At 45.9% G+C, this 27,815-nt stretch overlaps 1 protein-coding gene across 11 annotated transcripts in view; it reads left to right on the top strand.

Annotated features, from left to right (window-relative positions):
* The window catches only part of IQSEC1 (IQ motif and Sec7 domain ArfGEF 1), a 348,548-nt gene that overhangs the window by 172,964 nt on the left and 147,769 nt on the right, over nucleotides 1-27,815 (top strand). The window contains exon 3 of one of the 11 annotated variants that reach the window (XM_062620453.1): nucleotides 12,928-12,972. The exons of 9 other annotated variants lie outside the window; for them this stretch is intronic. In XM_062620453.1, the coding sequence (XP_062476437.1) occupies nucleotides 12,928-12,972 (45 nt within the window). Of the gene's footprint in view, nucleotides 1-12,927; nucleotides 12,973-20,089; nucleotides 20,622-27,815 lie in introns of those variants that run through there. One more of the 11 variants, XM_062620491.1, reaches the window with a different exon arrangement.

Below are 27,815 nucleotides of genomic sequence, written 5' to 3'. Positions count from 1 at the left end.
CTGAATAAAACATGCCGCGAAGCTCAGGATCCAGCAGCAGAGCCTAGTAGGGGGTCTCCTTCAGTTAACCAGGGTTTAGAAGCAGATGACCTAAATGCAGCTCGTTGTTATAAAACAGAAAGGTACCAGTGGAAAATTTTCCTCTTTCTCCTCATTCCTAAATGAATTTGCCCTGGCTTTGTGAAGAGTGAAGATTGTCCTAATGTGTATCCTAGTATGGAAGTAGAGTAGAAATGATTTGTGTTTCTATAGACGAGATTTCTTCCTTCAGGACCTCAAAGGAGTGGAGAAAAGCTGCTTTGGGAGAATTCAGTTAGAGCACTTCTCCTTCAGCACCTTTAGGCACTTGCATCTGTCATGGCTTTGTGGTTTTCTTCTGCAATGTGGAGTTCTTTGCCAAACACACTTAGCTCTTGCATTCTTTAGGGTGGTTTTGCCTAAAATAGGTGAGTGAGACTTCGGCTTTGCAGAGCAACTACTGACTTGCTGTTATTTTCTGCACATACACATACTGTTTTCTCTCTGTGGGTGATTGTGGAAGTCGTCAGGACAGCCCAGAGGAGCGTGCGAGGACTCCGTGCTTGTAAGGTTTGGATTTTTGTGCACCACTAGATGGAGCAAAAACCCAGTTCAACTGGGAGAAATTAGGGACTCGTTTCCCAAAACTTTAAGCAGCTGAAGTGAAACGTTGTGTAACATGAGAAGTAGTGACTCCCTGGGAAATGGAGTAGAGCATAGGTCTAATGCATGACTGATAGCAAGCTTTTAGAAGTCTCTCTTAGCCCTTGCACCAGCTGTGGAATTGAATATGGATTTGCCACAATTTCCAGCAACTCAACATTCATAATGAATTTGACTTAGGTACCTAGTTTACGGCCAAGGGAGCGCCTTGCTTGAGCAGTACCTGGGGATGGCGGAATGCCGTGTGCTCATGAGAATGAAGCAGCACTGGAGTAGCATTTGAGGTGACACAGAGGCAGGGACGTGGCTGCTCACTGCACACGTTCAGAACGACTTAGAACTTCAGAACAGGCTTAGGCCCTCGGAAACCTCCTGACTCACAGGTCTGAGAGGGAGACATTCACCTTACCAAATACTGGTGTGTGAACCAGGCCATTTGGGAATGCAGCACCGATGCCTTCTTCACCTCATGTGTTGTAACGGAGCAGGGAGTTCTCACAAAATATCGCTCCCAAAATATCCGTGCTGGCACCTGTGATAGTCCTTACTATGGTCCGTTTGTTACCGGGATCGTGAGCGCTGCTGGAGTTGTCGAGGTGTTTTACAGCAGGGGGATCGTGCCTGAAGTGATGGCTAGAGGGAGCTCCAAAGCAGCCTGGCCCTGAGCTGCCCGGCTCAGTCGTTACAGATGTGGCTTGTTCCCTTACCTGGAGCTGTGGACGAAACCGAAGGAGGAAGCCACCTATGTTTACTTTTGCATGCAGTTAACACCGGAGATGGAGAAGTATTTGATGGATGCATATATCACATGCCCTACAGCCAAGGTCATTTATATGTTTTATGATTATTACGTTGTTTGTTTGCGTGGTTTGGTCTGCCTCTAGCTCTGAAGTTGTAACACAGACTATGTGCAGGGGAAGGTGTGTTTAACAATGTACATGTAGCCATGGGGGTGCTCCACATCCAGCTGTCAGGTGTCCGATGGGCACTTACAGAGGAGAGTGAGAACAAGGCAAGCACAGTGATGCTTCTGAGCACCAACAGATTTTGTCAGCGATCTAATCCAGAGGTGGTGTCTGGTGGGTTTCTGAATAAAGAAATGAATAATTATTAGAAACTGCTCGATAGATGTTCCTGCTGTCAAAGCAGCAGGAATTGTAACCTGACTGTTCTGTCTCTACTGAATTAATTATAGTAACTCAGTCAAGGGTGCACCCCTGTATGTGCACACAGGGCGTTTGGCTTGATGAACCTCTTCTCTCATCTGCAGGTATGTTTTCCATTTTCTTTTAACTCCACAGAGCATGAACAGCGGTTGCCCAGTGCTGGGTGGGAGATCCAGCACAGCTGCAGAAAGTTTGAATCATCTGCACAGTAATAGCTTAATGTGACTCAGCTGAGCAGAGAGTTGGTGGGGTTTTAGTCCCCTCTTCCCCCTCTCTGTGCTTGGTGAAGGACACACTGCTTCCCTTTTAGAATAGAGGCCCCAGTACCAGGCAGGATTACCTGAATGTGCAAGGTAGGGGTGGATTCGTGGCTGTGAACAGGGATCGCAGGTTATGATGAGCTGCCAAAAATGGATAGATAAAGAGGAGGCAGAACTTAACTGAGTTAATCCACAAGGAGAAACAACAGCTAGTGAGTTCAGCGAGAGCTTTTCCTGGCTATGTCCAGATCAAACTCAGCCTCCTGCTCTCTGCTGCTAGTTGACCTTTTATGTCTCAGTCCTGCTGCTGTTCAGTTTCTACCCTGCAACACAGAGATGCTCCTTTACTGACCCTTAAAACTGGAGACACGCTGGGGATGGGAGGGTCTTGCTCAGAGTTATTTCTGCTTTTCACAACAGAATGCTGCAGGGTCAGAAGGAAAGAGTAGCTATGCTGCTAGTACGGTTTGGTTTGCATGGTAAGTGTATAGTAAACATTTGGGTACTTGTGAAGGACAGCTTCTGTTAAATCAGGGTGCTGATAAGGGTGAGAGCTTGCAAAGATCCTGATCGGTATGGCTTCCTTCTTGTGCTCGGATAGCATCTTTATCTGCAATGAATGCTTTAATTTGGTTATTGTATGACCAATCACTTAGCCACAACTAAAAACAGCGGTGTTATCAGCACTGTTCCCAGGCTGAGTCAAAAACACAGCACTGCACTAGCTACTAAGAAGGAGAAAAATGACTGCTACTGCTGAACCCAGGACAGTGCTGCTGCTTTCTCTGTAGAGCTGGGATGAGATTTTAAAGAGTTTGGAAGCAATTATCAGTATTTACTCAATAGGCTGGGAAGCTCAAAGTGCAAATAACCGAGAACAGTTTCTTCCTACAGTTCCATTTGCTTTCCATATTCAAGTGAAAATTTGTACATTATATTTTTCATAAAAATGATCCCCCTTTCTATAATTCTGAGTGTTTCAAGCAAGTGCTTTTATTTCCATGCCCATCACAGTTACTTGGTTTTCTTATTTTGATGTTATTTGTATGCTTTCTGGCCTTTAGTGATTTTTGGCTGACGCATTCACAGAACAAATGCGTAAAATCAGCCCAGTTTATGACCCGTTAATGTAAGCAGTTTTTCCTGACGAAATGATGTCACATTTCATTAACCTCTGAGTTCTTTTCTAGCCAATCACTGGAGCACTGCACACCTGAACATGAGCTAATATTGACACCTATCTTGCTCTCTTCCCCAATTAAATCCATCTTTATGGAGAATTCAGTTAGTTGTAATTGATATTTTATGACAAGGTTTTGCCAGAGGCCGGTGTTGTGCAGATAATGGATCTCGATCAAGAAATGTTAATGAACTAATCCTGTTTCGTAATGCTACAAGCAGTGCTGTTGCTCAGGGGCCGCGCTGCGGCACTGGCAGGGATGGCAGCGCACCCGCTGCTTGGTCTCCTGCATGTGGCAGATGCTTCTGACAAACAAGTTTGTTTGCTCCTTGGTCACGAGGTGCCTGATGAAAGCGATTCCACTCAGCTTTGTCCTTTGTTAGCGGGTGAGCTCTCAGCTGCGCCGCTGCCCCTGGCAGCCACGGGGCTGCTGGTGGGGCCTCCAGGGTTCAGCCTGAGATCGAGGTGCTCTCCCCATGTGTTCAGCTCTTCAGAAGGCCACAGAGATGTGTCTTCTGCTTTAAAATCAGACTTTGTTATTGGAGGTTCTTTTTAAAATGTTTTGTTCTGATTTGGGGGAGTTCAATGAAAATCTGTGTAATTCGGCTGCTGATACAAACTGGATTCCAAGTCAGATCTGACCAGTAGTAGCACTTCCTACAAACTGCTAGGTTAGATTACTTTGGTGCTTCTAGGCAAGAAAATAGCGTTCAGCAAAATAAAACTGAAACCAACTGAGTAATAGGCATTGTCAGCTCCTTTACCGTTTCTCATCAAAGACTGAAGGATGATCAAAGAGCCAGCAAGTGAGGCCAGGGTTTAGGTGTGTAAGTGGAGCAGCAGGAAGCCTGTCACTTGATTACAGATGAGGCTAAATGAATCCTGAGCTTTGCTTTCATGTTTCACTAGGCTCTTCTTAGCCACAAAACTTAGTCCAGCTTGAGAAAGTCTGCAGTTAGCCATGGACAGTAAAATCTGGGAGATGATTTTTATTAGTCTCCATGGAAGATGCTTTATCTGTCAGTACTTGGAGTAGTAAAATATGTAGCTGTGGAAGCTAGAGATGAAGATGAAGTGGTGCCTGGTGTGCAAAATGAACCAGTTTCTGCCAGGTGCTTGTTTCATCTCATTCTCTGGTACTAAAAAGTTAAATGGTGTAATAGTCTTTTGCTATTAAGTATGAAATTGAAGAATGGGGAAGATCCATTTAAAGCTTACTCTCTTCAGGGACTTTGACATTTTCCTTCCGTGTTCTTTGTGTTTCAAGGGCTTTTCCAGAACAATTTCTCAGTATTATATGTCCGTGTGTGTATATACACACATATATATATATACACACACATATGTAGTAGTTTCCCAAGTAGGATTCGTCTCCAGGCATGTACAACTGCATGCAGAGGGCAGTCAGGACCTTTGGCCCTCTCAGACACATCTGGAACTGCAAAGTCTCATTATTGGTTTACATTGAAGCTGTGCTAATTTCTGTAGGTACAGAGTCACCCTGAGCTGATCGACTGTAAATGCTGTTTGAAACTTAGAATAAATGTGGCAACCTCTAATCTGAAGTTACATAAAGCATGTAGTCATCTTACTATGGTTTCAACTGGCTCCTCTTATTATGAAAATCAGGGTAGTGAAAATAGTAAGTTGGTAAATTCAGGTTTTTTATATACTATATAAGTGCTTGTGTGCATATATCATCATCATCATCATCATCATGGCTTGACTTCGCAAACAAAGCTTTGGTCATTCAGGATGTTGCCAAACAAGATTGTCATCTCCTGGGTCAGTCTTGAGCAACCAAAGTCCTGAACCGCCTGCATGCAGGGCTGGGTCTGCAGCTTCCAGTGCACCTTATCCCCTGCTGTTTTGTCCCTCGCCTGTCTCTACAGGGCTTTGCAAGTGTGGGTAAACCCTTCAGGCCTGCGCAGTGGGTTTTTTAGGTGAGGTACCCTAAACAAGCTCCATCTGCCCGGGTTTGCAGTTAGAGCTGTCCTTCTCCTATGATGGCTGCCCGAAGGCTAGTTAACCCGTCCTGCCCATGGACACACGTTGTCTGACCCTTCAGTTGAGACCTGTCTGGCATGGGAGACGCTACCAGAGGCATATGCCACCACCAGCATAGCTCCCAACCTCACAAGGGCACGCAAGCTCTTTCCCCACGACAAGGGGGTGTCCGTGAAAGAGCCACATATATATTCACACACAAACATGTAAATACACATGCTAGTTAGATGTGCTCCTTACACACACCGGCGTTGGCATCACTTCCTACAGCTGGGGTTTCTGAGTGTGGGACAAGCACTGCAGAGCAGGCTTGTCCAGAACCCCAGGCTTGTGCTCCCACTACCGCCCCGCGCCTGTAGCCCGCAGGATCCATGCGGTACTGCCAGGAAAATCCCTGTCCCAACCTCTCGGGTGTGCTTGGCAGCCAGTGTGCCTCTGTGAATTCATACACCTGCCAGCTAGCTGAACAATCCTGCTTCCTTCCTACTGCCTGGGCTGCTCTGAACCTTCCCCATCCTGCCTCCAGCGTGCGTGCTGCTGACCCCACTTGTTCTGCCATAGAGATGCTGACGGAGCTCCAGCCGTGCTTGTTTTCAGGTCCTGTGGGTGTTTTCTGGTTGTATGTTATTCAACTAAAGTTTATTAAGTCTTTCCTCGCAGAAAACAATGATGCTTTGAAAAAAAAGTCTTAACCCCAGTTTCAATTCAATAGGTTTGCTGCCTACTGAAGGAGTAGAATTACTAAAGCATTTTACTATGCACATGTAGTGATAAAAAGGTTGTTTTTTATATTCAAAAGAAGCATCGTAACCTCTGGCAGACTGATGCAGTGCACTACAGTTTCAATCACTGAATCTGCTTCTATCTCTGTCAGTTGTCATTTACAGAAACGATGAAATTAATGTAATAGATGCAGCTTTGCTGAGTAACAGGGAAACAGCACATGGGTTGTAGGTCTTTGAATCCCCTTACCAAGCTTGTGTGACTCTGTTACATTTCCTGGGAAACAAAAGGGTCATACACATTGATCCATAGTATCTCGTAATCTGCTGCTGCTTGTTAAATGCTAGTCAGTTGAAGAAAAATCTCTCTGATGTGCAGAGAAATAATCATTGATTGCAAGTGAATGTGCTGGAATAGGTTGAAAGTCCTGTAAATGCTAAATTGCCATACCGATGTTTCTGGAGAGCGCAAGGCATGAGGAGCTTTGTCATGGTAGGTGATAAATCAGCTCCTGGCAGCAGAGGCTGTGCTCGTGCTGCCTACAGATCTGTGCAAGAAATAAGGCTCCTCTTCCAGCCTTCACCTTTCTGTAATGTGCATCTAAGTGTTTGCAGCATGTAACTACAGGGAGGTGCCTGCAGCATATGGTGATACATGGGAAGCCCTTGCGCTGCAGGCTTCTCTCAGAGCACTCATTCTGAACTGGGGATTTAAAATCTGCTGATGGGAAGAGGAGAAACCAACTGTTAGTCTGTAAACCAATATGAAAAGTGGAGTAAAGTCTGTCACTGATCCACTCCTGTGGTGCAGTCATGTACTGCTCCGTGCCAGCAGACCCTGTAGGCTTTGAACTGTCTGCAGTCATCATGTTCTTACATGAAGGAGATGAACCCAACAGAACTGTCTCTGCCGTAAAGGATGTGGGTGCTTTGGGAGCTTGGTCATTAAGCAGCTAAGAGGAGCAGATTGAAGCTGACACACCTTTCTGTGTGTTGTTGGCTTGCAGCATCATGAGGAAGGCATGAAACTGTGTAATACTTTCTACTTTGGTGGTTATGGGTTTTACTTGTAGCTAAAGCATGTTGGGTGTCAACCTTAAGGCCCTGGAATCCTATCAGTGTACATGGAAGTGACTTACAGCAAGTTCACACAGCATAGGAAGGGATTACTTTGATGACCAATGTAAAGGCTGGAATATCATTTCTAGTTTTGTTTCTGTGGGGCAGTGCTGTTCCTACTCATAATGATCCTCCTGTTACCTTCTTTCTGCCTGTTATGATTAGATGCTTTGGGTTTGCCTCCCAGATGGAGTGCTAAGACTGGGATCCAAAGCGTTCATCAGTGCCAGGCTTCAGACTGTCTTCAAGCAAGGCTAAGTATTTCTATTTAATGAAGCTGTGCTTTGAAATATAAAGAAATTATTTGGTCCTCCTTTGTAACTAAAAGTGCAGAGCATCACAGCATCAGCCTGCAGTGAACAGCATTCCCTTTCTTCTGTGTGCTGCCAGTTCACACAAAGCAACTGTGGCAAGCAGCAATTATTCACAGAGCAGTATCTCGCAGTGTCTTAAATATTTAATGTATTATTCTGCATTCCCTTCCTCAGGAAGAAAAACATGCATTACCGTGCTGCTTCTAGCAACAAAGGCTTGATAGAGCTCAGAATTACCTTCCCCTCACACACACACACGCTCTGACCTGTCATCTGCAGGCAGCGTGGCTTTGTGCTGCGATGCTCCAAGTGGATTTCACTTCCTATCCAAAAGATAATATATTTAAATAGTCTTTATTTAGGATCAAGCTGTGGGTTTGATTCAACTACAGTTATTTAATCTGCCACCATTGTGCATTTTCATGCCAGAAGAATATTTTGGCTTTTCTCAAATTGGAAATCTTCCTTGCGGCTTGCCCAATGGCTGCTTGTGAGATGTAGCCTCTGTCAGCAATAAGACTGGTAGTGCTGTGGTCTTATTTATCCTCTGGTTAACAGATAATGAAGCAGTTGCAGCCATCTGCACTGATGGAAATGGGCTGCTCCTACCCCAACTTAGCATTATCCAGTGGAATTGAGCCTGTAGGGCTGGAAATTGCCCGTGGGACCCTGAGAAGGGGAGGCAGCATCCTGAGCTGTCTGTGTGGGGACTCACAGGAGATCACCTGCTCAGCCTGGTAAGAGCATCATATATAACTTCACACGCCATAAGGAGAGTTAACAAATCCTCTGTAAAAGGCTCATGATGTAGACGGTGCTGGACTGCTGGAATTACTATATTCTACTTACCCAGTCTTGGCAAGAGCATAGTTCCTACGTGGTTCTGTTACTGGTACTCACTGCAGTCACAGACATCTTAGAAACACTGCCACTGTTCCATACTGAGAGAGGGGACTGTTTAAACTGAGTGTTGTAATGCAGTCTCCCAGATCAGTAACACTCCTTGTCTATTGTCACAGCTGAGGAAAGCAAGATTTAAGCTCACCGATTCCTCACCGTATTCCTTCTCCACCTTCTATGGTGTCAGGACCTCCCCCTTGGGCAGTTTCAGAAGTAATCTTCAGTAAGACTTTTTGTTGCATTTATGAAAAACAGTTTCTTGCATCACAGAAAAGCAGAACTTGTATCATTGCTTCGGGTACCAGGAAGCCAAGTATATCTTTTGCTAAAACATTTTTGGAATCTGGTCTTTTAAATGCCCAGTTTCTAGGAGCCCTGTGCCCTCAGGTTTGCTCACTACACAGTGCAAGGTGTAGCGCGTGGCCTTGGGTTTTGCTTCAGGACAGAACTCTCAACCAGAATTGTATTTACTCCTGTCCATGGATACCTAAACCCTACTGAATAAGACAGTAACTGTCTGAATTTGAGACCAGCAGTTTCTTGGTGATAGTTTGATTTTTCTCCTGCATCTTACGCTGCAGAAGTGGGCTGTTTGTGATTTCTGCGCTAGCTGATGGAAATCAATGCAAGCTCTAAGCAAGTTTGTAATGCAGAAGCTGTGTGGGTCCGTATTTTGTATAAATCTTTTAGCCTTGAAAGTGGTTGCTATTATGAAGAATGACTGTAATTGCAGTCATTCTTTAAGTTTCATGCTGACCGTGTTAGTGCCAAATAACCCAGCTGGGTATAGCTTTGCGTGCCAAGTTCAGTTACAGTTCATGCAGTGATTGCTTGGCCTTTTCTCTAACATGTCAACAATTTGCATGAGGAAAAGCAGTCATACACTGATTCACCAGTGAAACTGGGGGAGATTCTCTCAACTCCATACCTACAAGTTCCTTACAAACTCTGTGGAAACAAACTCAAGATACAAACCAGGCTGCAGGGTTGTCCCAAGCCTTCCCCTGAGGTTGCAGGGTAGTTCTGCAGTTTCTTCTCTTTAGTAGTGGTATAACTCTTAGCTCAGTTTTCAGCCAATCCCTTGGGTGTAGTTCTACAGCTAACAGGAGTTCGGGAGGTTTTATATGTACAAAGTGGTAATTGTGCATATATAGACAAGTTATTTTTTTCCAATAACCTTATCATTAGATGGTGTATGGATTTCTTTCTGGACTACAAGCACTCTGAGTTCATGCTCATTAGGCATGAACAAATTGGGCTGTTAGCCCTTCCTGCTTGCTTGCTTTAGAGCAGTGCAGTATTTCTTTTCCTGTCCAGTTAATTTGCTCTAAAACCCAAAAGAAACAAACCTTGTTTTGAAGTAACCTAAAATAGGCATATTTTTGTTCTTCCTGAAGCAGACATTCCTGAAATTACTTTGTGTAGAATGAGACATTTTGTTTGCTGCAGCTTAATGATACTGTGTTCAGGATTTAGGTTATTTCTATGTTTTAAATTAACATAACGTCTTTGAGCAGGGTTTGGAAAGAGCCCAAAAGATTTAAATGCGATTTTAGATGTAAATAAAAAGAAGTGGAGTGATTGTGTGATTATACTAAAATAATTCTGTAAACAGAATAAGAATTAACTAACTTTCTGTACCCCAAATCCAGACCTTTCAGTAGATTTTTGAAGTAGATTTCTCCTGTCTCTTCTTTTTCTTGGCCACTACACTTTGTTTCTCATGTTGTCAGTCTGCTCTGGAGGTTTTCCACAACAGCAAGATGAATCTATGGGGGGTGACCAGGTTAAAATGCTGGGCTATAACTTTTCCTGGGCCTGTAACCCTCTTGGTATATGTCTTGGTTTCCATCTTGCTCCCCAGCAGTGATATGTGAGTGGCTTTCATCCAGGGACATTTCTACAGTTCAGCTTATGTAGCTTTTCCTATGTTTGACACCAGTTTCGTATGTGATCTTCACATAAGCAAACCAGGAGTAAGCCTTTCTCCACGGGGCTGCTTTGATTCTGCATTTGATTGAACAAGTAATTATACAAGAATGAGAAGGCTGTTCAAGGGCAGGTTGGACACAGGGGCTTGGAGCAAGCTGCTCTAGTGGAAGGGGTCCCTGCCCGTGGCAGGGGTTGGAGCTGGAGGAGCTTTAAGGGCCCTTCCAATCCAAACTGGTCTGTGACACTGTGACTCTACGAAGGATCTAATGCACAGACTTTACTGTAGGAGCCTCTGCAGAAGGGCTCCCCAGCAACCCAAAGCAGGGCCAGAGCTGCTTTGTCTCCCATGACATAGCCAACCCATGGGCTGGCCCCCGACACAGCCTCTTCAAAGAGCCGAACCTGTGAAGCCATTCCACCACCACTGTGCTGGCAGATCTTGCTGAGCGTGCTGACAGCTACCAAATGGATCAGATCTGAGGCTTTTTGTGCGCTGGGCTGTTTTAACTGCGGTTACGAAGCAGATGAACAGTTCCTAATAGGGCACCGAGCTGCTGCTCACAGGGGTGATGGGGTTGGAAGGGACCCATTAGCAGCAGCAGCAGGGAAATTTCTAGAAAACAATGTCAGTAAAACAGACCCTTTCAGCCATGTTTTAGGACAGCCCCAAGATGGGTGGTTTGCTGTGTGGCACATGCTTTTTTCCATGCATTTGTAAGTACATGCATCTCCCGGCTGGTGCGTTTGGTGGCTGGGGAGCCTGCCTGAGGTGTCTGCTGCAGGAAGAAAAACGAGGTGCTTTTAATGAAGCTGTAATCCTGCTGCTTGGGATTGCATAAGGAGTGCCTGAGGTCACCGCGTGCTCGGTGTCGTTCGGCACCACAATCAAGGTTGCGCCAGGGTGGAGGCTAATCAGAGCCGCTGTGTGTCTCATTACCATCTCCTCTTCATGCACAGCATATTGTCACTGCACAAAGACAGGGTCTGTTCAATATTTATTTATAGTCAGAAAGGCCCAAACTGTTTGGAGAAGATTCTTCTAAATCCGTGTTAAAAGCAAGGCAAAAAGTCGGGCTCAGTGAGCAGGTTGGCGCTTCTGTAACACGCTATGTTAAGCAATAAACTTAATTAGAAGGAAATTAAGTTCACCCTTCTCAATTGTTAAACTAACAAGGAGCCACAAAGCCAACATATGTAAGCCACCCCTCAAAATCCAGCACTATTCACAGATCTTGAACTCTGGAAGCAAACAAATTATAGGGTGGAATAAGCTCCTAAAAGCTATTTCGAAGCTTTAGTGCTTTAGTTAAAAGCTGTTTGGACAATATGGTTTGTTTCCATTCCCACAGAGCTAATTCTTGCATATGCTGCATTTATGGCCTCCTCCCCTCACACAACACTGCTTATTTTTGTAAACATACCAGTAATCTTGGGATTAGAAGTGAAGATTTGCCACTAATTCACCAATACCTACTGTAAATATAATTAAGGCATTTCTAATGCTGATTTTATGAACCTCCACAGACCACACACGTTTATGGCTCTCTGAGCAAAGGTTGATCTGTGGCAGTTTGTGTATGGGATATAAAAGAATGCATGCAAATAAGCACTTAAAAATTACTCCTAACATGATGTTCATTATGAGGCTTTGGCTAATGTGTTATTACAGCCTGCAGGGAAAAACTGGTTTCACCCTAAAAAATGTAACTTTATGTCATATATATGTTTAGAAGTCATGCTTGATGAGAGCAACCCTTGAGCATGATATCCTACTACAAGTTAAAATATTGCTGCTTAAACATAAGCGTAGTTGCAATCACCTCAGTATTCGTTGTATCTTAACTAAACCTGCTGCTGCAGTAATTCTTAAGGATGATGCTGAAGTTGCCTTTTGGGCAGAGAACACAAAGCTGCAGAAGGGAAGGCTGACTGTTCTGTTAGTGGTTTCATTAAGTAATGTGACGCCCAGTGTGAGAAAAGGCAGCAAGAGTACAGGATGGACCTTCACAAAGCCCTCACAGGAGAATTACCCGGTTCCAAGCAGCTGTGCTGGTTTTGCTTAGTGGTTACACAAAGGATGAAAGCAGTGTGGTGGTGCAGAGGTGTCTGCTGTGGTCCAGCACCTCCACGAAGGATGCGTATGTAGGCTGCTGAGGCTGCTACTTGCAGGCTGTACCACTTGCATATGCTCCTGTATTCCGAGGTTCTGCAGTGATGTTGTGAATTGAGCTGAGATGTTCCTGCTAAGGGCACAGAGCATGAGACTGAAAGTAGAAAACAGGTTCTGGGAACGTTTAATGTAGTGGTGCATACAGTAGAACTTGTCAGTCATTCACAGAACAAAGTGCTGTGTCTCACATATAGCATACAGAAGGGTAGAGTGCTTTTAGAATACTGAAAGTTGATCATGTTTTGACTAGTTGAGAACAACGTTTCTGCAATTCCCCTCTCTCTAGTGTATAGGAAATGGATGTTGGGTTTTCTGTTTGGGTTTTTTTAATATCATGTTTAATGGCATGCTAAGTAGTATGAAATGTCAATAAAAAGGAAGACAATGTAAAGCCACTGAGCTTTTAATGTTTAAAACTACAGTATTTCTGAATAGTGGTAATACTTTATAATTTTATTCTTTTGCTGTCATCTCAGGACTTCACTGGAAACACAAAGCAGCATCTCAACTGATCAGCTCAGGTACTGTATTAACACAGATGTTGACTTTCAGTTTGAAATAATACAGATTACCACTGTTGTGTATCAGCTGTACATCGCATAACCTCATTTTACTGTGCATAGCCAGTGAAGGCATTGGCCAAAGGGCTGGATTTTTCTGTTTGAGAGGAGATACTTTGCTCTTTTCCAGGATTTCCAACTTGAAATTCAGTTGTGTGAAACTCAAACACTGTGTTTGTTCTCAGAGGGGATGGAGGGAAGGTGTGTTTGTGCACCCACAGGGGAAAACCTTCCCTCTCTCTCATTTTTATAACCTTAAATTGTGCTGAAAACATTTGACCCCCCGTGGCACAGTCTTACACCACTTTGAGTCTGCGGTACTGGTTGTGTTGAAATGTCATTCGTGGTTTCCATTGCTCGGTGTTTTGATAAAAGCACGTGTATAAACTTCAGAGAGTTCTGTCATATGAGTCACTGCAGGAACTGAGAGTTTACTTTGATCACTCAATTTAGAAAAACTGCTTAGTACTGTTAACACTACATATCAAATGGTGCCTTGCATCTCATATTCTCATAGTTACACATTAAAGAGTGCATCAGAGTTGCAGACTTCCTTTGATGAAGCTGGGGCAGACTGACAGTTGTTTTGGTGCAAGTCTTCCTTTGGAGACGTTATGGATTCAGGATGTGGCTTTTTCCCACACTGCAGTTTTAACCTTGCTTGAACAAAACATTAGTGGGAACTTTTCTGTTTAACCTTATTCAGATTGAAGGCCCTCTCTACTATTAATCTTCCATTATTTCCCTGCGTATGGTCTTCTGAAAGTAAAGCATGTGCCCCATTGTCATTCCCTAAAACCCCTGCCCCCCCGACATTGTAGTATTATCTTTGTCTTCAGCCCAGCACTGCAGCACTGGCCGGTGCTCAGGCCTGACTGCAGCTTTGTTCCCATCACCCGGGCTGACGGGAACACTGTTTCTTTGTGTGGGGGGACAATGCAGGACCCAATGTCAACTCCCCCCCACCCTGCTTGTCTGCAAACCTAAGCTTTGGGTAGCTGGTGTGTGATTTACCAGAGCCAGGTACTGCTGCCATCTTCACCTCAGCCCAGAGAAACCTTTGTGAAAAGAGAAGGTTTTATTACAATGAGTTTCCTTCCAGTGGAATTTATCCAAGGGAGGATATCAGTGAGAAAGATGGGGAAGAATTAGGCACATGTACAAGTGTCTGAATTCAAACATTTGGTGGAAAAGAAAAATGAATAGGGCTAGTTGCACTGAGCAGACATATCTTCTAGAAACTGCAGTGGTTGGGTCATTTTAAGTTGCTGTGGGATCATAAAAACATGGGAATCTTTCCTTGTTTTAAACTGTTTTCAGTGCAAGGAGACCATGTGGGTTAATATCCCCCAGCATGCGCACTGCCATTGCTGCATGGCATCAGGAGCCATGGGGCTGAACACATGCGGTGTGTGTGTGTGTGTGTGTGTGTGTTTGAAGTCCCCTGGCCTTGGCTCTCATTAGTATGCATTCAGTGAGTAGCTCTTTCTTAAGCCTGCAACAGAGATGCAGGCTGGTAGGGAATCCCTGAGTGCCCTCCTTTATATTTCAAACAATAGCTTTATAATAGCTTATACTCTACCTTCTACCAAAAAGAAGCTTTAAGCTGGAAGTTATTGGAGATTTTGAGACTTCCCTCTTTATCTCACCCCCTTTGAGAAAATGCTCAGACATTTCCTAAGCTAATTCAAACAGATGAGAGCACTTGTGAATGTTTTTACAGAACTAGCTTCATAAAGTTATTTGGAAGTAAATGCATTTGCATGTGGTAAATCCTTTTAAATGTTGAGAATTGGGGTGAAATAATATCTGGGAATTGCCAGATGACGATGTAAAAATGCTACACTTGAACTGTAACCGCAGTAATATGATGAAGTTTAAAAACTCTAGAGTAAATTCAGAGGAAGCATGAAGGACATTTCCGCATTACACCAGCTACACTACACCAGTGAGTTTTTCCTAGGGTTAAGCAATAATTGAAGCAACAGCATGTAAAATGTACTTGGCTTCAGTAGGTCAGAACTGTAAACAGAATTTTAAGCAAAAGGAGAGATAGTGGAAAACTTCTTGTTATTGAATGTGTTCTCATGAACCTGTTGAGCAAATCTGCCTTTGAATGACTGGTGACATGAAACATCAATTCATATGAACGCATCCAGTGCCCTGTCAAGCAATTTGCATGTTCTCGTCAGGCTGCTCTTATTGCATTCTGCTCCCTAAGTTCCTGTCCCCATCAGCAAGGTCAGTTCCTGCTCTAGAACGATGCAGTCTAAACTCCTGCTTTGGCTGAGTTTCAGTTGTGTGAGGGTCCCCACCAGGCAGATCCATCAGTTTCCCCTGGATTTATTTAGACTGCGTTTGGATGCTGTAGGTTCCATTTGAAAGTTACACAGTGGTGAGATCAGAGAGAAGCCCAGTGCTGGAAAGAGTAATGTGAAAAGCATGCTCATGTCCGTTATACAAACCTGTACACATTGGCACGCTGCATATATGTCTGTATATTTTGGCTCGCACAAACTCCTCCATAGTCTGCTCAGTATTGTTCTGGATATTTGGAGTCGGACTCTGTCAGCTTTCAGCTGGTAGCTGAAAATATTTTGTTTCCTAAGATCTAAATTGTAATGTGAGCCTTCTGGAGTGTTGCATTGCAGACCTGCTTCCAGTGGTCCAGAAATAGAAACATTCAAGCTTTGCAGATATTTGTGGCATATTGTGACAAACTGATCAACTAGTGTTTGTATGGGTGTAGAGAACAGACGTGCAGGAAAGATACTTGCTGTTCTATTCATGCTGACTTTCTTACTATTTTACTTCATGATATTTTGGCAACTTAAGATGTTTAATAACCAATAATGAAGGTTGGTATCGAGGAAAATAACTTTGGCTTGAGTTACTGGAGTATTTCTGGGCAGCAGAGCTTCCCTTTGTGTAAAAGGGGGGCTTGATTTTTATGTCCCTGTTGCTCTGGACGTCTCTGCAGAGCATGTTGTGCCCCATCCCTGGCAGTGTTCAAGGCCAGGTTGGACAGGCCTGGAGCAAGCTGCTCTAGTGGAAGGTGTCCCTGCCTGTGGCAGGGGGTCAGAACTGGATGAGTTTTAAGGTCCTTTCTAAACCATTCCATGATTCTATGCCTGGGTGTCACAATGGTGCAGCAGAGCCCAAGGGCTCTGTATGACCACAGCTCATCCGTTTACCCTGACTGTGAAGGGAAGCTTGCTGAAGTGGTACCCAGAAATGCGTAGGAGGGCAGAAAGAGCAATCTGGTTTGCCAGAACCTTTAACATGAAAGTTTTGCTTATTCTTTATATGAGTAGCCCAGGAAAATTTCCCACCAGTATGCAGCGGGAGACTATTTGATTTCCAGTATCAAGAAAGGGACCTAATATCACAATGATATTCTCAGGCTCCACAGTGTACGAGTCACTAACATGAAGGTTTTGTGTGTGGCTACTGAAGTATTTCACCCTGGCGTTGTGAAAGAGTCATGGAAAACGATTTTCTTACTGCAGGCTTCCAATTCTGTACTCCATGTAAGTAGGAGGATAGGCTGGTTTTCCAAGCAAGTGAAATAGTTTTCAATCACTGTAAGGATGTAAATATCAGTTGTTCAAGTTATGTATTTTATGAAGGGCTAAAGACTATGGAGCTAGACAAGTCAATTGTGCTGATTTCCCAACACTTGCAATCAGTGTAACTCTAGCAGGCGCTGACTTCATGCTGGGGTTATTTTATACAAGGCTCTCCCTCAGTGGATTGTTCTCCTTCAGCCTCAGAGCGTTGTGGCTTGACAAGAAACCACCGTGAGAGAGGAGGTGGTGTCCTCTGTGGTTTTCCTTTTGCCCTTTCTATCGTGGCTGTGTTTGAAACACCTGCCAGAGGCTTTGGTACACCGCTGCCAGAGCTGCCTCTGTGCGGCACAGCTCTAAATGACCAGAGAGATGTTCAGTGAGCTGCTCACTGACAGCGCCAGTGCTGGGGCTGCAGCACATCTGACAATTCCCCCTCTTACTAGGCCTGAGAATTCCAAGTCAAAGGTTTCGGTAAATGCCTTTCTGAAAGAACTCGGTTTATATCCAGGGTGAGCATGAGATGAAGCTTAATTGTCTTTGTTGTTTTCCTCTGGAAGACAAGTAAAAATGAAGAACATGTTGAGAGCAGGCTGCTTTGCATTTGCAAATCCTGATTAGCATTTTCTCTGCATGGGGTGTGGGATAATCAGCCTTGGTTCTGTCAGAAATCCATGGGTACGTGCCCCTTCTTTCTGCCCATCTCGTATACAGGAATAAGGCAGTAAGTGACAAATAGTTGGGTTTTTTTTCTGGAAAGGGTATGATGGAGAGAAGGAAATTGCTTTGCAAGGTGGGCAGTTAAAGGCAAAGCTTTCAGGAAGGTCTCATTTCAGGGTCAAGCCTCTGGATGGTGCCTTTTGAGCTTACCTGTCCCAGTATGGCTTTCCCCTTCTTCCTGGATTGTTTGGAGCAAGGCACTCCTTGCTGCCGCTTCCTTTTTTCATCCTTTTGTTTTTACAAAGGATTCCCAAGGGGTTCAGACAGAATGTTCCAGTAGGGAAAGCTCTAACATAAATAATGCTTTTTGCTATTGGATTGTTCTTGGGAATAAAGGGGCAAAGGTTTGCATGTCACCCTCCTGGCAGTACACTGTAGTCTTGTAAAGGGCTTGGCCCAGCCCCAGCCAGGAGCAGCTCCAGGGTGGGCTGGAGATCCCTGGGAGGCCCCTCATCTCCAGGGCCTGTCATCCACTTCCTCTTTAGATAGAACTATCCCTGGAAAACAGGGGCTGGTACTAGGGACGAAAAGCTGGGATGGAGGATTTTGGTATGAAAATCTAAATACCCTCAGTATCACTGTCGTGAAAATTGCCAAGCCAATGAAGCCCGAGGGAATGTGGGTTCAGGAGGAAAAATAGGCTTGAGCTTTCCCATTGTTTAATGCTGTTAGGGACGTGCTTCTCAAAAGTAAGCAGCAGTGTTTTCTGAGGAATCACTGCGACAGTGATATGAGCTCTGACACTGGTCTGAGAGAGCTCGCAGTGAGGCCATGCAGGCATCACAGGCACTCTGCTATTGCGAAGAGAATCTTGAAAAGAAATCAGCTTGGTAAAGGCCCAAATGAAATATCCATCATGTTTGTGCTGCTCCGTGCAAGCTGCTTTTCTCCTGGTGGTACCCACCGCTCACCCTGTACTGTACAGCGTGGCTGTAGGGAAGAACCAAAGTGTGGCTTTGAGCGTTGCTTGGGCGGACCCTGCCTGTTTCTGTGCTCAAACACACTTACAATTTGATTTCAAGCCAACTTGCACAAACCACTTTTCTAAGAAGTGTCAAGCACTGATGTAAAGGAGTGGTGACAGTGAGTAAAGCCAGAAACCAGAAAGGTCCCTAAATATAGCCGGTTATCCCAGCGCTGGGGGAGTGGGGTATGGCTGTGCAGGGAGGAGCTTCACGTTAAGCATTAGGGTTTGGTTTGCTTCTAACTTAACATAAATGAAGTAACTGTAAATAATTAATTATAATTAATAATGAATTAACACTTCAAATGGGGTGTGTAATTTTATATTTTTAAGCACCTTTCCATGTGCCAGAATCTTTGAAGTATTTCTCCACCTTCTGATTTTGGTTTTGTTGGTGTATCCATTGAACTTCTACACTCCTATACCTTGTTGATAGTATTGCAACCTATATGCTCAGCGTTTACTGTTAGTGAATTTCTCATTCAAAAGAATAAGAAATACCCCGGGGTTGGGGGGGGAAGAGGGTGGGTGTCTGGAAAAGTGCACTGGGCACACAGAATCGGCCAGGTTGGAACAGACCCTTATCATCAAGTCCAACCATTCCCAGCACTGCCAAGGCCACCACTAACCCACGGCACTGAGGGCCTCGTCTCCACGGTGTGTGAACACTTGCAGGGACGGTGACTGCAGCCCTGCCCTGGGCAGCCTGTTCCAATGCCTGAGCACCCTCTGGGGCAGGAATTGTTCCTCAGCTCCATCTAAACCTGCCCTGGTGCAGCTTGAGGCCGTTTCCTCTTGTCCTAACGCAGCTGGGTCGGTCTCCTCTAGGACGCTCTGGGCTTTAACAACCGCACCATAAAGGCTCATGCGCTGCTGAGGTTCACCCTTGTGCCGTGCCGTTCCCTGCACTTTGCACTGTTGGTGAGCGCCTGCAGCGGGGCCGTGCGTGTCGGTACCGGGCCCGCCGGGTGAGAGGGGGTTAAGGAAGGTGTTAAACCGGCCTGTGCGCTCCGTCCGAGGAGCCGCAGCTCCTGGTGAGAGGGGGTAAGGAAGGTGTTAAACCGGCCTGTGCGCTCCGTCCGAGGAGCCGCAGCTCCTGGTGAGAGGGGGTTAAGGAAGGTGTTAAACCGCCCTGTGCGCTCCGTCCGAGGAGCCGCAGCTCCTGGTGAGAGGGGGTAAGGAAGGTGTTAAACCGGCCTGTGCGCTCCGTCCGAGGAGCCGCAGCTCCTGGTGAGAGGGGTTAAGGAAGGTGTTAAACCGGCCTGTGCGCTCCGTCCGAGGAGCCGCAGCTCCTGGTGAGAGGGGGTAAGGAAGGTGTTAAACCGCCCTGTGCGCTCCGTCCGAGGAGCCGCAGCTCCGGGCCCGCCGCGCTCCGCTCGCTGCGCTGTCCCCAGCCGGTGCCGCTGCTCCCGGCCCCGCTCCGCTCCGCCCCGCCCGCCGCCGGCCCCTCCGTCTCCGCCGGCCAATGGCGGTGGCCGCGGGCGCCCCGGCGTGGCCCCGCTGCCGGGCAACCGGTGCTGGGCCGCGGTGCCGGCGGGGTCCGTGCGCTCGGGGCGGGGGAGCCGCGCATCCCGCAGCCTTGGTTTGGGTTTTCCTCCCTTTTCCTGCCCTCCCCTGCCCCAAGGAGCCCACAGCTTCTTGCCTGGGTGCGGGCAGACAATGGAGCTGCGCCTGACACAGGAGGAGCTCCGGGACGGAGCTGCGTGTTGCTCCGTTTAAAACAACAAAAAAAAGGGGGAAAAAAGCCGTCGGCTCCCATGTGATGGGCTCGCTGCGCTGCTGTGGTTACAGCGCGGGTGATGTCAGAGCTGATTGGGATAACTGCTTACATTTTCCGAAGTTCTGTCAGCTTTAAGGATGCTTTCCAAAGGTCCTTCAAAACCCTTGACTGGAATATATATACATGTTGTTTGACCAGAGGGCTTTTAGAATGGCCTAAAATAGCCCAAAGGAGAAGTGGGATTTCTGTGTAATATCAGTTATCCCGGTAGTACTGGGGACTTTGGGAGAGCTGAACCGCCAGCGGGATCAAAGAGCGCACATGAATTTGTGTCCTTTGTGCGAGTGGCTCTTTGTATGGAAGTGGGGTGCTGTGAGGGTGCAGGTGCTGTGCCATGTGCAGGACGAGCTGCAGGAGCTGGCAGCAATTAGCACGACTTACGCTGCAGCAGTAAGGAGAGGAGTGTGTTGGACTGTCTTCGAGTCATTCAAACCCTAACAACAAAGTCTGGTGGTGTTAAACCTAGCTGCACGCGACGCTTGCTGCAGCAGAAGGGTCTGAAAATGCTGAAGTTAAAGGCCTTCTGCTTGGATTACTGGCAGTTTTTATGTCTCCAGCCTCTTCACGGTTTCTATAAAAGGTAAGAAAACATTAACTCTGAAATGCTTTTCAGAACGCGGTGGCTGCACATGGTGCCACTGGTGCTTTTACTTGCTCTACTGCTGAAAGGCAAATATGCAGGAGAAAGGGAGTGGTAGAGAATTAATGAGAACTTGTGACAAAGATGGTAAAGCGGCTTTTTTATTGCATTAATGGTCAGGCACTTTTGTCTCTGTGCATGCAGATGGGGGGTGATGATGCTGTGTGGCTTTAACATTTACTTTCAGCCACATCATCTCAGCTAAAGACTCAGGACTTCTCTGATATTTTATCTTGAGCACAGTAGCTTGTGCTGTGCAGTGCACAGACTGTAAATAGCACTAGGAGATTAATTGGAATGTCATGGAAATTTATGTAATGCAGAGAAGATCCTTTTTTCCCAGAGATATTTACTAATATAATAGTTCATTTTTCACCTTCTTCCCAGCACAAAGTGCACATCACAGTCACTCAGGGCAATGGGTACTTCACTTGGGCAGGTCTGACATACAGCTTAAATGATTGATGGTGAATAGTGATCATGAAGAATAGGGCTGGGTGTCAGAGGGATTGAGCTTGCCTATTTAATGGAACAGCAAAATAAGCAATTCCATTTAACATGTCCCTGAACTTCCCCTGGTGCTTTTTAATCTAGAGTTCTGTTTTCTTGCTTTTGATTTACGCTTCTAAGCAGAGTGAATTACATATATTTCTGGGGGGATTACTTCATTATTAATGAAATCCATGCAATGCCTTTAAAATAGGATTCTGTCCATGTTACATACACTTTCTGGTGGGACCTACCTATTGTCAGCCTACAGAAAGTGCTTTGTGCTAAATGCTAATTGCGGCTGGATTTTCCATGCAGTGACTGAAGGCTGGAAAAGGGAACTGTTCCAAGCGTTTTCAAGGTTTAAGGGGTGCCCCGCACTCACTGGCATTGAGTAATATAGGGCCCTCATCTGTGACCACAGGCTTGGGAAGTTTCAAAAGATAGCTTTATTCTCCTCCTCTTGCAGCTTTTCACTGGTTCCATTTCTAAGCCAAAAATTTCCCAACCTATTCCCAGCCCATTGTAATGCCTTGCTTGCTGAGAAACCATATAAAATAATAGAAATGTGGCCAGACTGTTTTGACACACACACACAACTAAACTAGAGCTCTGTCTCTTGGGTTCCTGGCAAAACCCCAGCTTTGTCACAAATGAATTACAGTAGAGTTATTCTGCATCTCCTAATGGAAACCTCCTCAACAGCCAGGGACTGTCCGCTTATTTCCTTCCACATTGTTAATTTATTTGTCATCGAGACCTACTTGAGCCTTCCTGGGGGGGCGTTTGCATGAACAGGAGTAAAAAGAGGCCTTAAGCGCTTAAATATCAGATAGAAGCACTTTGTATTTGTCATTTTGAAAGGAAGAAAATTGACGGGAAGTAGCAATTTTCTCACGTTTTAAACAAAATAAGTTCTCAATTGAGGCACGGTGACAAACAAGTGCGAAAGCGAGCGGTTCAGCATAACAAACCTAAATGTGAGGAAGCTCAGCATGAAAAGGGAAAAAATAGCTTTCAGGAGACTTATTTTCAATTCCTTTTTTATTAGCAATTGTAAATTGTTTCAAGTGCTCTGGAGAAGAGCCAAGGGGCTGAGGGCAGGTTCTGTGTGTGCCTGCCTGTGTGTATTTGTTATTTTCATGTCTACAATGAGAATAACCAAAACAGGACTTGAGTAACATTTCCATTACATGGGTCTTGCTACATGATTTTTTAATATCAGCATCAGGGTTGTTGCCTGTTACGCCTTAGTGGTGCAGGCAAAGATGTGTCCCTGGAGGACATGTCCCTGTGCCACTGTTACCTGGAGGGCAGTCATGGCTGCAGTGAAGAGCTGCGGGCCTGGGGTACCTTTCCCCACACCAGTAGCACTATGGAAATGGGTGACTTTGCAGAGCAGGCCCAGGGATGCTGTGGAATCACTGCCCACCTCCCACTTGAGCCACACGTTCCTGAGCCTTTGGGCTGACTCAGAGCCGCTCTGCTTGGCCATGGGAGCTCTGCTCATCGCTGCTCGGGCACTCGCCCTCCCCAGCTGCACTTAGCAAGCCATACATGACAAGAAATGTGACTTCTCTTTCCTTTTGTGGACTGTCTGAGCAGAGCATGATTAGTGTTTTCAGTCACAGCCAGTGCTCAAAGCTGCTGTAAATGTTTCTTGTTGCTGCTACTGCTGTATGGTCTGAAATCATGCTCTGTTTTCCAGCTTGTGTTACTCGGGGAAGTCCTATGGGATCCTGTCTGTAGCCTGACCTGAACAATTCTGATTTATGGTACAATTTTGTCTTGCACCAGGAGCCGCTTGCATGAAAATGTGCATCTATATTGTGATTCGTGGACCTCGAGAGTAGTCCATGCAGGGTGTGTTAGGTCTTGGGTCTTTCCTGCATAGCAGCTCATGCTGGTTGCATGGTAGAATGCACACGCGATGCGTACACCCTGAATGTACGGAGCTGAGTGTCGGGGTAGGGCCAGCACACTGCATTGCTGCCTGGGAAGTGTGCTTTATCCTCAAACCCTTGAGAGCAGGGTGGCACCAGCAGGCTCAGGCAGACTGAGTGGTGGCCTCTCCCCACTGCCCAAAGTGGAGGGGCTGGGAGCAGGATTGGCATGTGAGCCAGTCCCCTCCGTGGTTGCAGTGCCAGATGGGGCACTGATTAAATAGTGATTCTGAGTGATGGGACATTAAAACTAGGACAGGTTTTGCCTTCTGAGGTGATAGGTTTTGAATGTATTCAGGTACACACAAGAAAAATCCCTTTCCCAAGCTCTTCGCAGCAAGCTGTGCGTGTGATAACCCTAAAGAGAAGCGCAGCTAACAGCAGACACCCAGCCTAGAGCAGAGGGCTTCTGTAGAGCTTGTGGTCCTTCATGGGAATTGATGCAGTGAGATATTATTTCCTCCATATTATCATGAGGGAAAGGGGGAAATAGGGCAAAATAAACCAACTGTGCTTTTAGTCTGGCTCTTAAATCTGGGAGTGGCTTCAGTAGCCAGCACTGTGCCCAGCACATGGATATTCACAAATGAAATTACTGTGAGGTACTGATGCTGGTGCCTCCAATAACACGTGTATAAACTAACAGCCTACTTCTCTCCAAGTTGCAGTAGGTTGCATACAGCAAACTGGGGGCAGGGGGGTAGAAACCTGGCCCAGAAATGTTTGATAATTCACTACTTTATGAAAATCATATTTTGACTGTTGCCATGAGCACTGAGTGTGTTTTGGTCAGTGCGCCACAACCCCTTGCTTATGTGCTGGGTTTGGGTGTCCTTTGAATACAAATCCTAGAGGTATAAGGATGTGTTCCTGCAACAGATTAAAGTGTGAGCTGAGCAAATCACTGTAGGGCTGCTGTGGGATTTTGAGGCTGAATATCTCATGGGTTACTCAGTGGGTGATTATAAAATCAGGTGAGTTGAGGTTTAGCATGTGAAAGTGGAGATTTCCTTTAGCTGGCAGGCGCATCGTGCCGTGCTTCTGCCAGCTGGTGTGGAATAGCCCAAGCGAGAAATTGTTACCATCAGCATTGCCTTAAGGGTAAAGCATAAGGTGAGCAAATGTGTGTCTGGCAGTGAAGGCACCTATAGGCTGTAGTTTGGGGGGAGGGATTTTCCTTCCCAGAATGTGTTCTCTCTTGTTGTAAGAGTCTTTTAAAAAACATAAAGGAGGTGCCAAGGTTGCAAAGGCTCCTTCACTGCAACCCAGGTCCTTGACAAACAAAACCATTTGTAAACGATTTCTTCTCACTTCTTTTTCTTTTTTCATCAGCTTGGTCCCTCCAAAGGAGCCATGGGTCCCTTACAGAACAACTGGGGCCATTTCCAACAAGCATCTGATTCCAGGAATGGGATGAGTGAGAGATGACTGGCTTTTTGAAGCGGAGATTAGTTGGAATTGTTTCTGCTGGTCCTCAGTTGGCACTAGCAATTCCAACACGGTGGTTCAGGAGAGACTGAATCATGAGCTTTAGCCCATCTCGGAGCAAGAACAGGTCTGTAGTTTGATTCAGTCCCTTCAGAATGTTTCAGGGATGATTAGAAATGAAAATGCTTTCATCGATTGGCTTGGTAGGAGCAGCCTATTGCTGCCATACTCGAATATCACAAAGTAACTGGGTGTCAGAAGCTCTGTAAAGCCACTCTTAATCTTGCTCTCTGCAGGGCACCTGCAGCTCTGTGCGCATCCTCTTGCTCACTCTGTTATCCAAGAAGAAATTGTAGCATTTGAAGCCATTAAAGGAATTGCCAACCTTAATTTAGATGCAGTTTCAAAGACAGCACATGTGCTTTAGATGATCTATGGCAGGCTTGTCCTCTAGGTTAACTCTTTGTTAAAAAGAATGTGCTTTGATAGTCTTTGTCCTCGTTTCTGGTGTTAACAGTGTGGACTGCTTCTGGGATTGTGTGAGGTGGGCTCAGATGTGCAGAGAACGTGTTTGCTGGCAGCAGAGCAGTGCAGTGTTTCCTTCAGGTAAAATGCAGCATAGAAAAAGATGCAAAGAACTCAATGGCCATGTGTTACTACATAGTTAAAGGGAATGCTGTTGCATTCCTTATTTAAAACCAGTTTAAATAAAGGAAAAAAGTTCTAGGTAATGTGCTGTGTGCAATACTGTAGTCCTGTATTCCTGGAAACAACAGCTGTATACTGGTTACAGATCTCAGTAACAGGGGGGTGGAAAAAAACCCTGAGGTTCTAGCTCATGAGAGCACTTCTTACACTTGCTTACAGAGAGTGATGCCAGTTGGTTTGCTCTTCTTCTGGCTGTCAGGTAAGTTATGAGCTCCTCTGCCATGTCTTGAACAAAACAACAGCAAAGTGGGTGGGAAAAGTCCCTGAAGCTTTGCCTTGAACTTGCATTTCGAGTTCACCATCTATGTTGTAGGGAACAAACAGTTTGCTCTCACTTGACAGTGACTTCATCCAGAGCAGGGCTGAGTCATGTGGCTGTAGTACAGCTCTCTCCAGAGGTTTGTGTTGGCAACGTTTGTGCAGTTTCAGAGCAGCTGAGAGCATAAAATTCCCTCCTCTTTACTCCCCCCCCCCCCCCCCCAAATCCACCCTCCTCTTGAAGTACAGCCCGCAAGCAGTGCAGATTGCAGTATTCCCACAGTCGGCATAAAAATGATGAAGAGGAAACCCTCAAATAAGTACATGAAGAGCAAAATGCCTTAAGGGCAGTCAGAGGACTTGTCTACACTCGGAGAAGTGATTGAAGTTGAGAAATTTGAATTCAGACACCCAAAATAGCTGCTTACCTGGTTGAAGCCTTCATTGTAACGTAACCAATGTTGCTTTATCTAGGAGAGAGTCTTTGCACAAGAGTTGAAAATGTATTGTTCAGATCCCTAAATTCATGCTTCTTGTTTGCCTTAACAAGGCTGCTTTTCTTTCTTGCCTGGCGGGCACGCATCTGACAGCATCCCTTAGCTGTCAGTCTGCTGATTTCAGCACAGTGTGCTGTGGGACTTGGGCGCTGCTGAGCAGAAATCCTGCACAAACCTACGGTGCTGTGCTGCGTCTCCTCTAACCGCTGCTGGAACCGACAAACCGTGTTTCAGACCGGAGGCAGTTCTTTGTGTACGTGCCCTTCTCCTTTCTGCCTCTCTGCAGCCTTCAGGATGTCAAGTCTGGGCTTCCTGAATCCTTCCTTTATTCACTCCCTTCCCTCTCACCCAGGCACCATCTGTGAGTGCTCAGGTTCTGCATTCCCCATCCTGTTACAGACTGGAACCTTCCACCAGCACGGCTTCAGACACTGATGTTAGGCTGCAGGAGAGCCGCGGTGTCTGTGCTGGGGCTCCTGGCGGTGCCTGCCCTTCAGCTGCATCCCTGGAGAGCCCCTGCTCTGCCAGGCTTCCTTCCCTCTCCCGAGCTGGGCTCTGCTGGGTTTAGATGCAACCCATGGGCAGCCCCTGGAGCAGTCACATTTTAATTGTGCCTTTGGCCGTGTGCCCTGCGGAGGGGACTGGAAGCTTTCTGAGTTTCCTTTGATAGTCTTCCAAGATTAAATCACAGAAGAGGGAGGCTGGGAGCACGGTGGAGGCCTGGGGACATGCGAGGAGTCTGTCAGAAGCTGCAGCTGGAAGGGTGCTGCGGGGGCCTCTCCGAAGCAGCGCAGCCTCGCCAGCTTGAAGGGACGAGAGGGGATGCCCTTTATCGAAATGCCAGCACCTGTGCTCGGCAGAAGGGCTCGGGTGCGGCTGGCCCGGGCTCCCAGGGAGCAGGACAGTGTGCTCTGCATATGCTCAGCCCTGCCCCTGAAAAATCAGGAAAGGAAGTTTGAAAGGGGAGGAACGAAAACAACGTGAAGGCTGAGGGAAACGTGTGTGGTGAAAACACTCTATTTAACCCCGTCCACCTCCCAGCAGTGCCGACTTGTACCAAGGTGAAGGTCTAAAGATACCCCCAAGTTGTCTCAAAAGCCAGACTACTTTTCAGTCTAAAAATTTAAACCTCTTCTATTTGTAAGACTCCTTTCAGTCCTTACTTGGTAATAGCTGCTGGATAAAGGGAATGCTACCTAAGTTAAAAATAGGTCTAGAACTGGCCCGACAACCAAAACCATGCTAGTGCTAGCATTCACATTTCCTTTTGCCAAATGACCTATAAATATTATTACATAATAATAGAAATGTGGTTAAATTCAGGTTTGTGATCATTTTATCCTGGTAGAAACTACAGGAAAATGAGCAAATTGCCTTCTCACTCTGCGGTCTGCAGTAGATTCGTTTCCCTCTCCATAGGCATGTTATACTAACCTAATTTAGGATGAGCCCAGGCACAGCTGAAGCAGCAAGATTATCTTAGCTGCAGACATGTCATGTGTAAAGTGATGCGTGCATCCGGAGCACAGGGCTTTATCACAAAGTGTCGTGGGTGCTCAGCTCCTCCAGGCCACTCCATGGTTACTTCCATGAGAGCCTCCGCTCCCATCCCCACCACCCCAGAACAGCTCTCTGCTTATCTGTGCTGCCAAATGCAAATGAATCTCGGGAGGGGGGACAATAACAGCATCCGAGAGTCCAAATTAAGCACTGCCTTTCTATTAATATCATTGAAAAGTAATCCACCACCTACAACTTGTAAAGGAACGTTAGCTCCAGCTATTTTAAATACTTGGCATGATTGATGTCCC

Source organism: Pezoporus occidentalis, unplaced genomic scaffold (genome assembly GCF_034315485.1).
Source record: "Pezoporus occidentalis ecotype Australia unplaced genomic scaffold, CSIRO_AGI_Poc_V1 ctg106, whole genome shotgun sequence".
Classification (NCBI taxonomy): Eukaryota; Metazoa; Chordata; class Aves; order Psittaciformes; family Psittacidae; genus Pezoporus; species Pezoporus occidentalis.
Note: the sequence above shows the minus strand (reverse complement) of the source record. Positions and strands in the feature narration are given on the sequence as shown.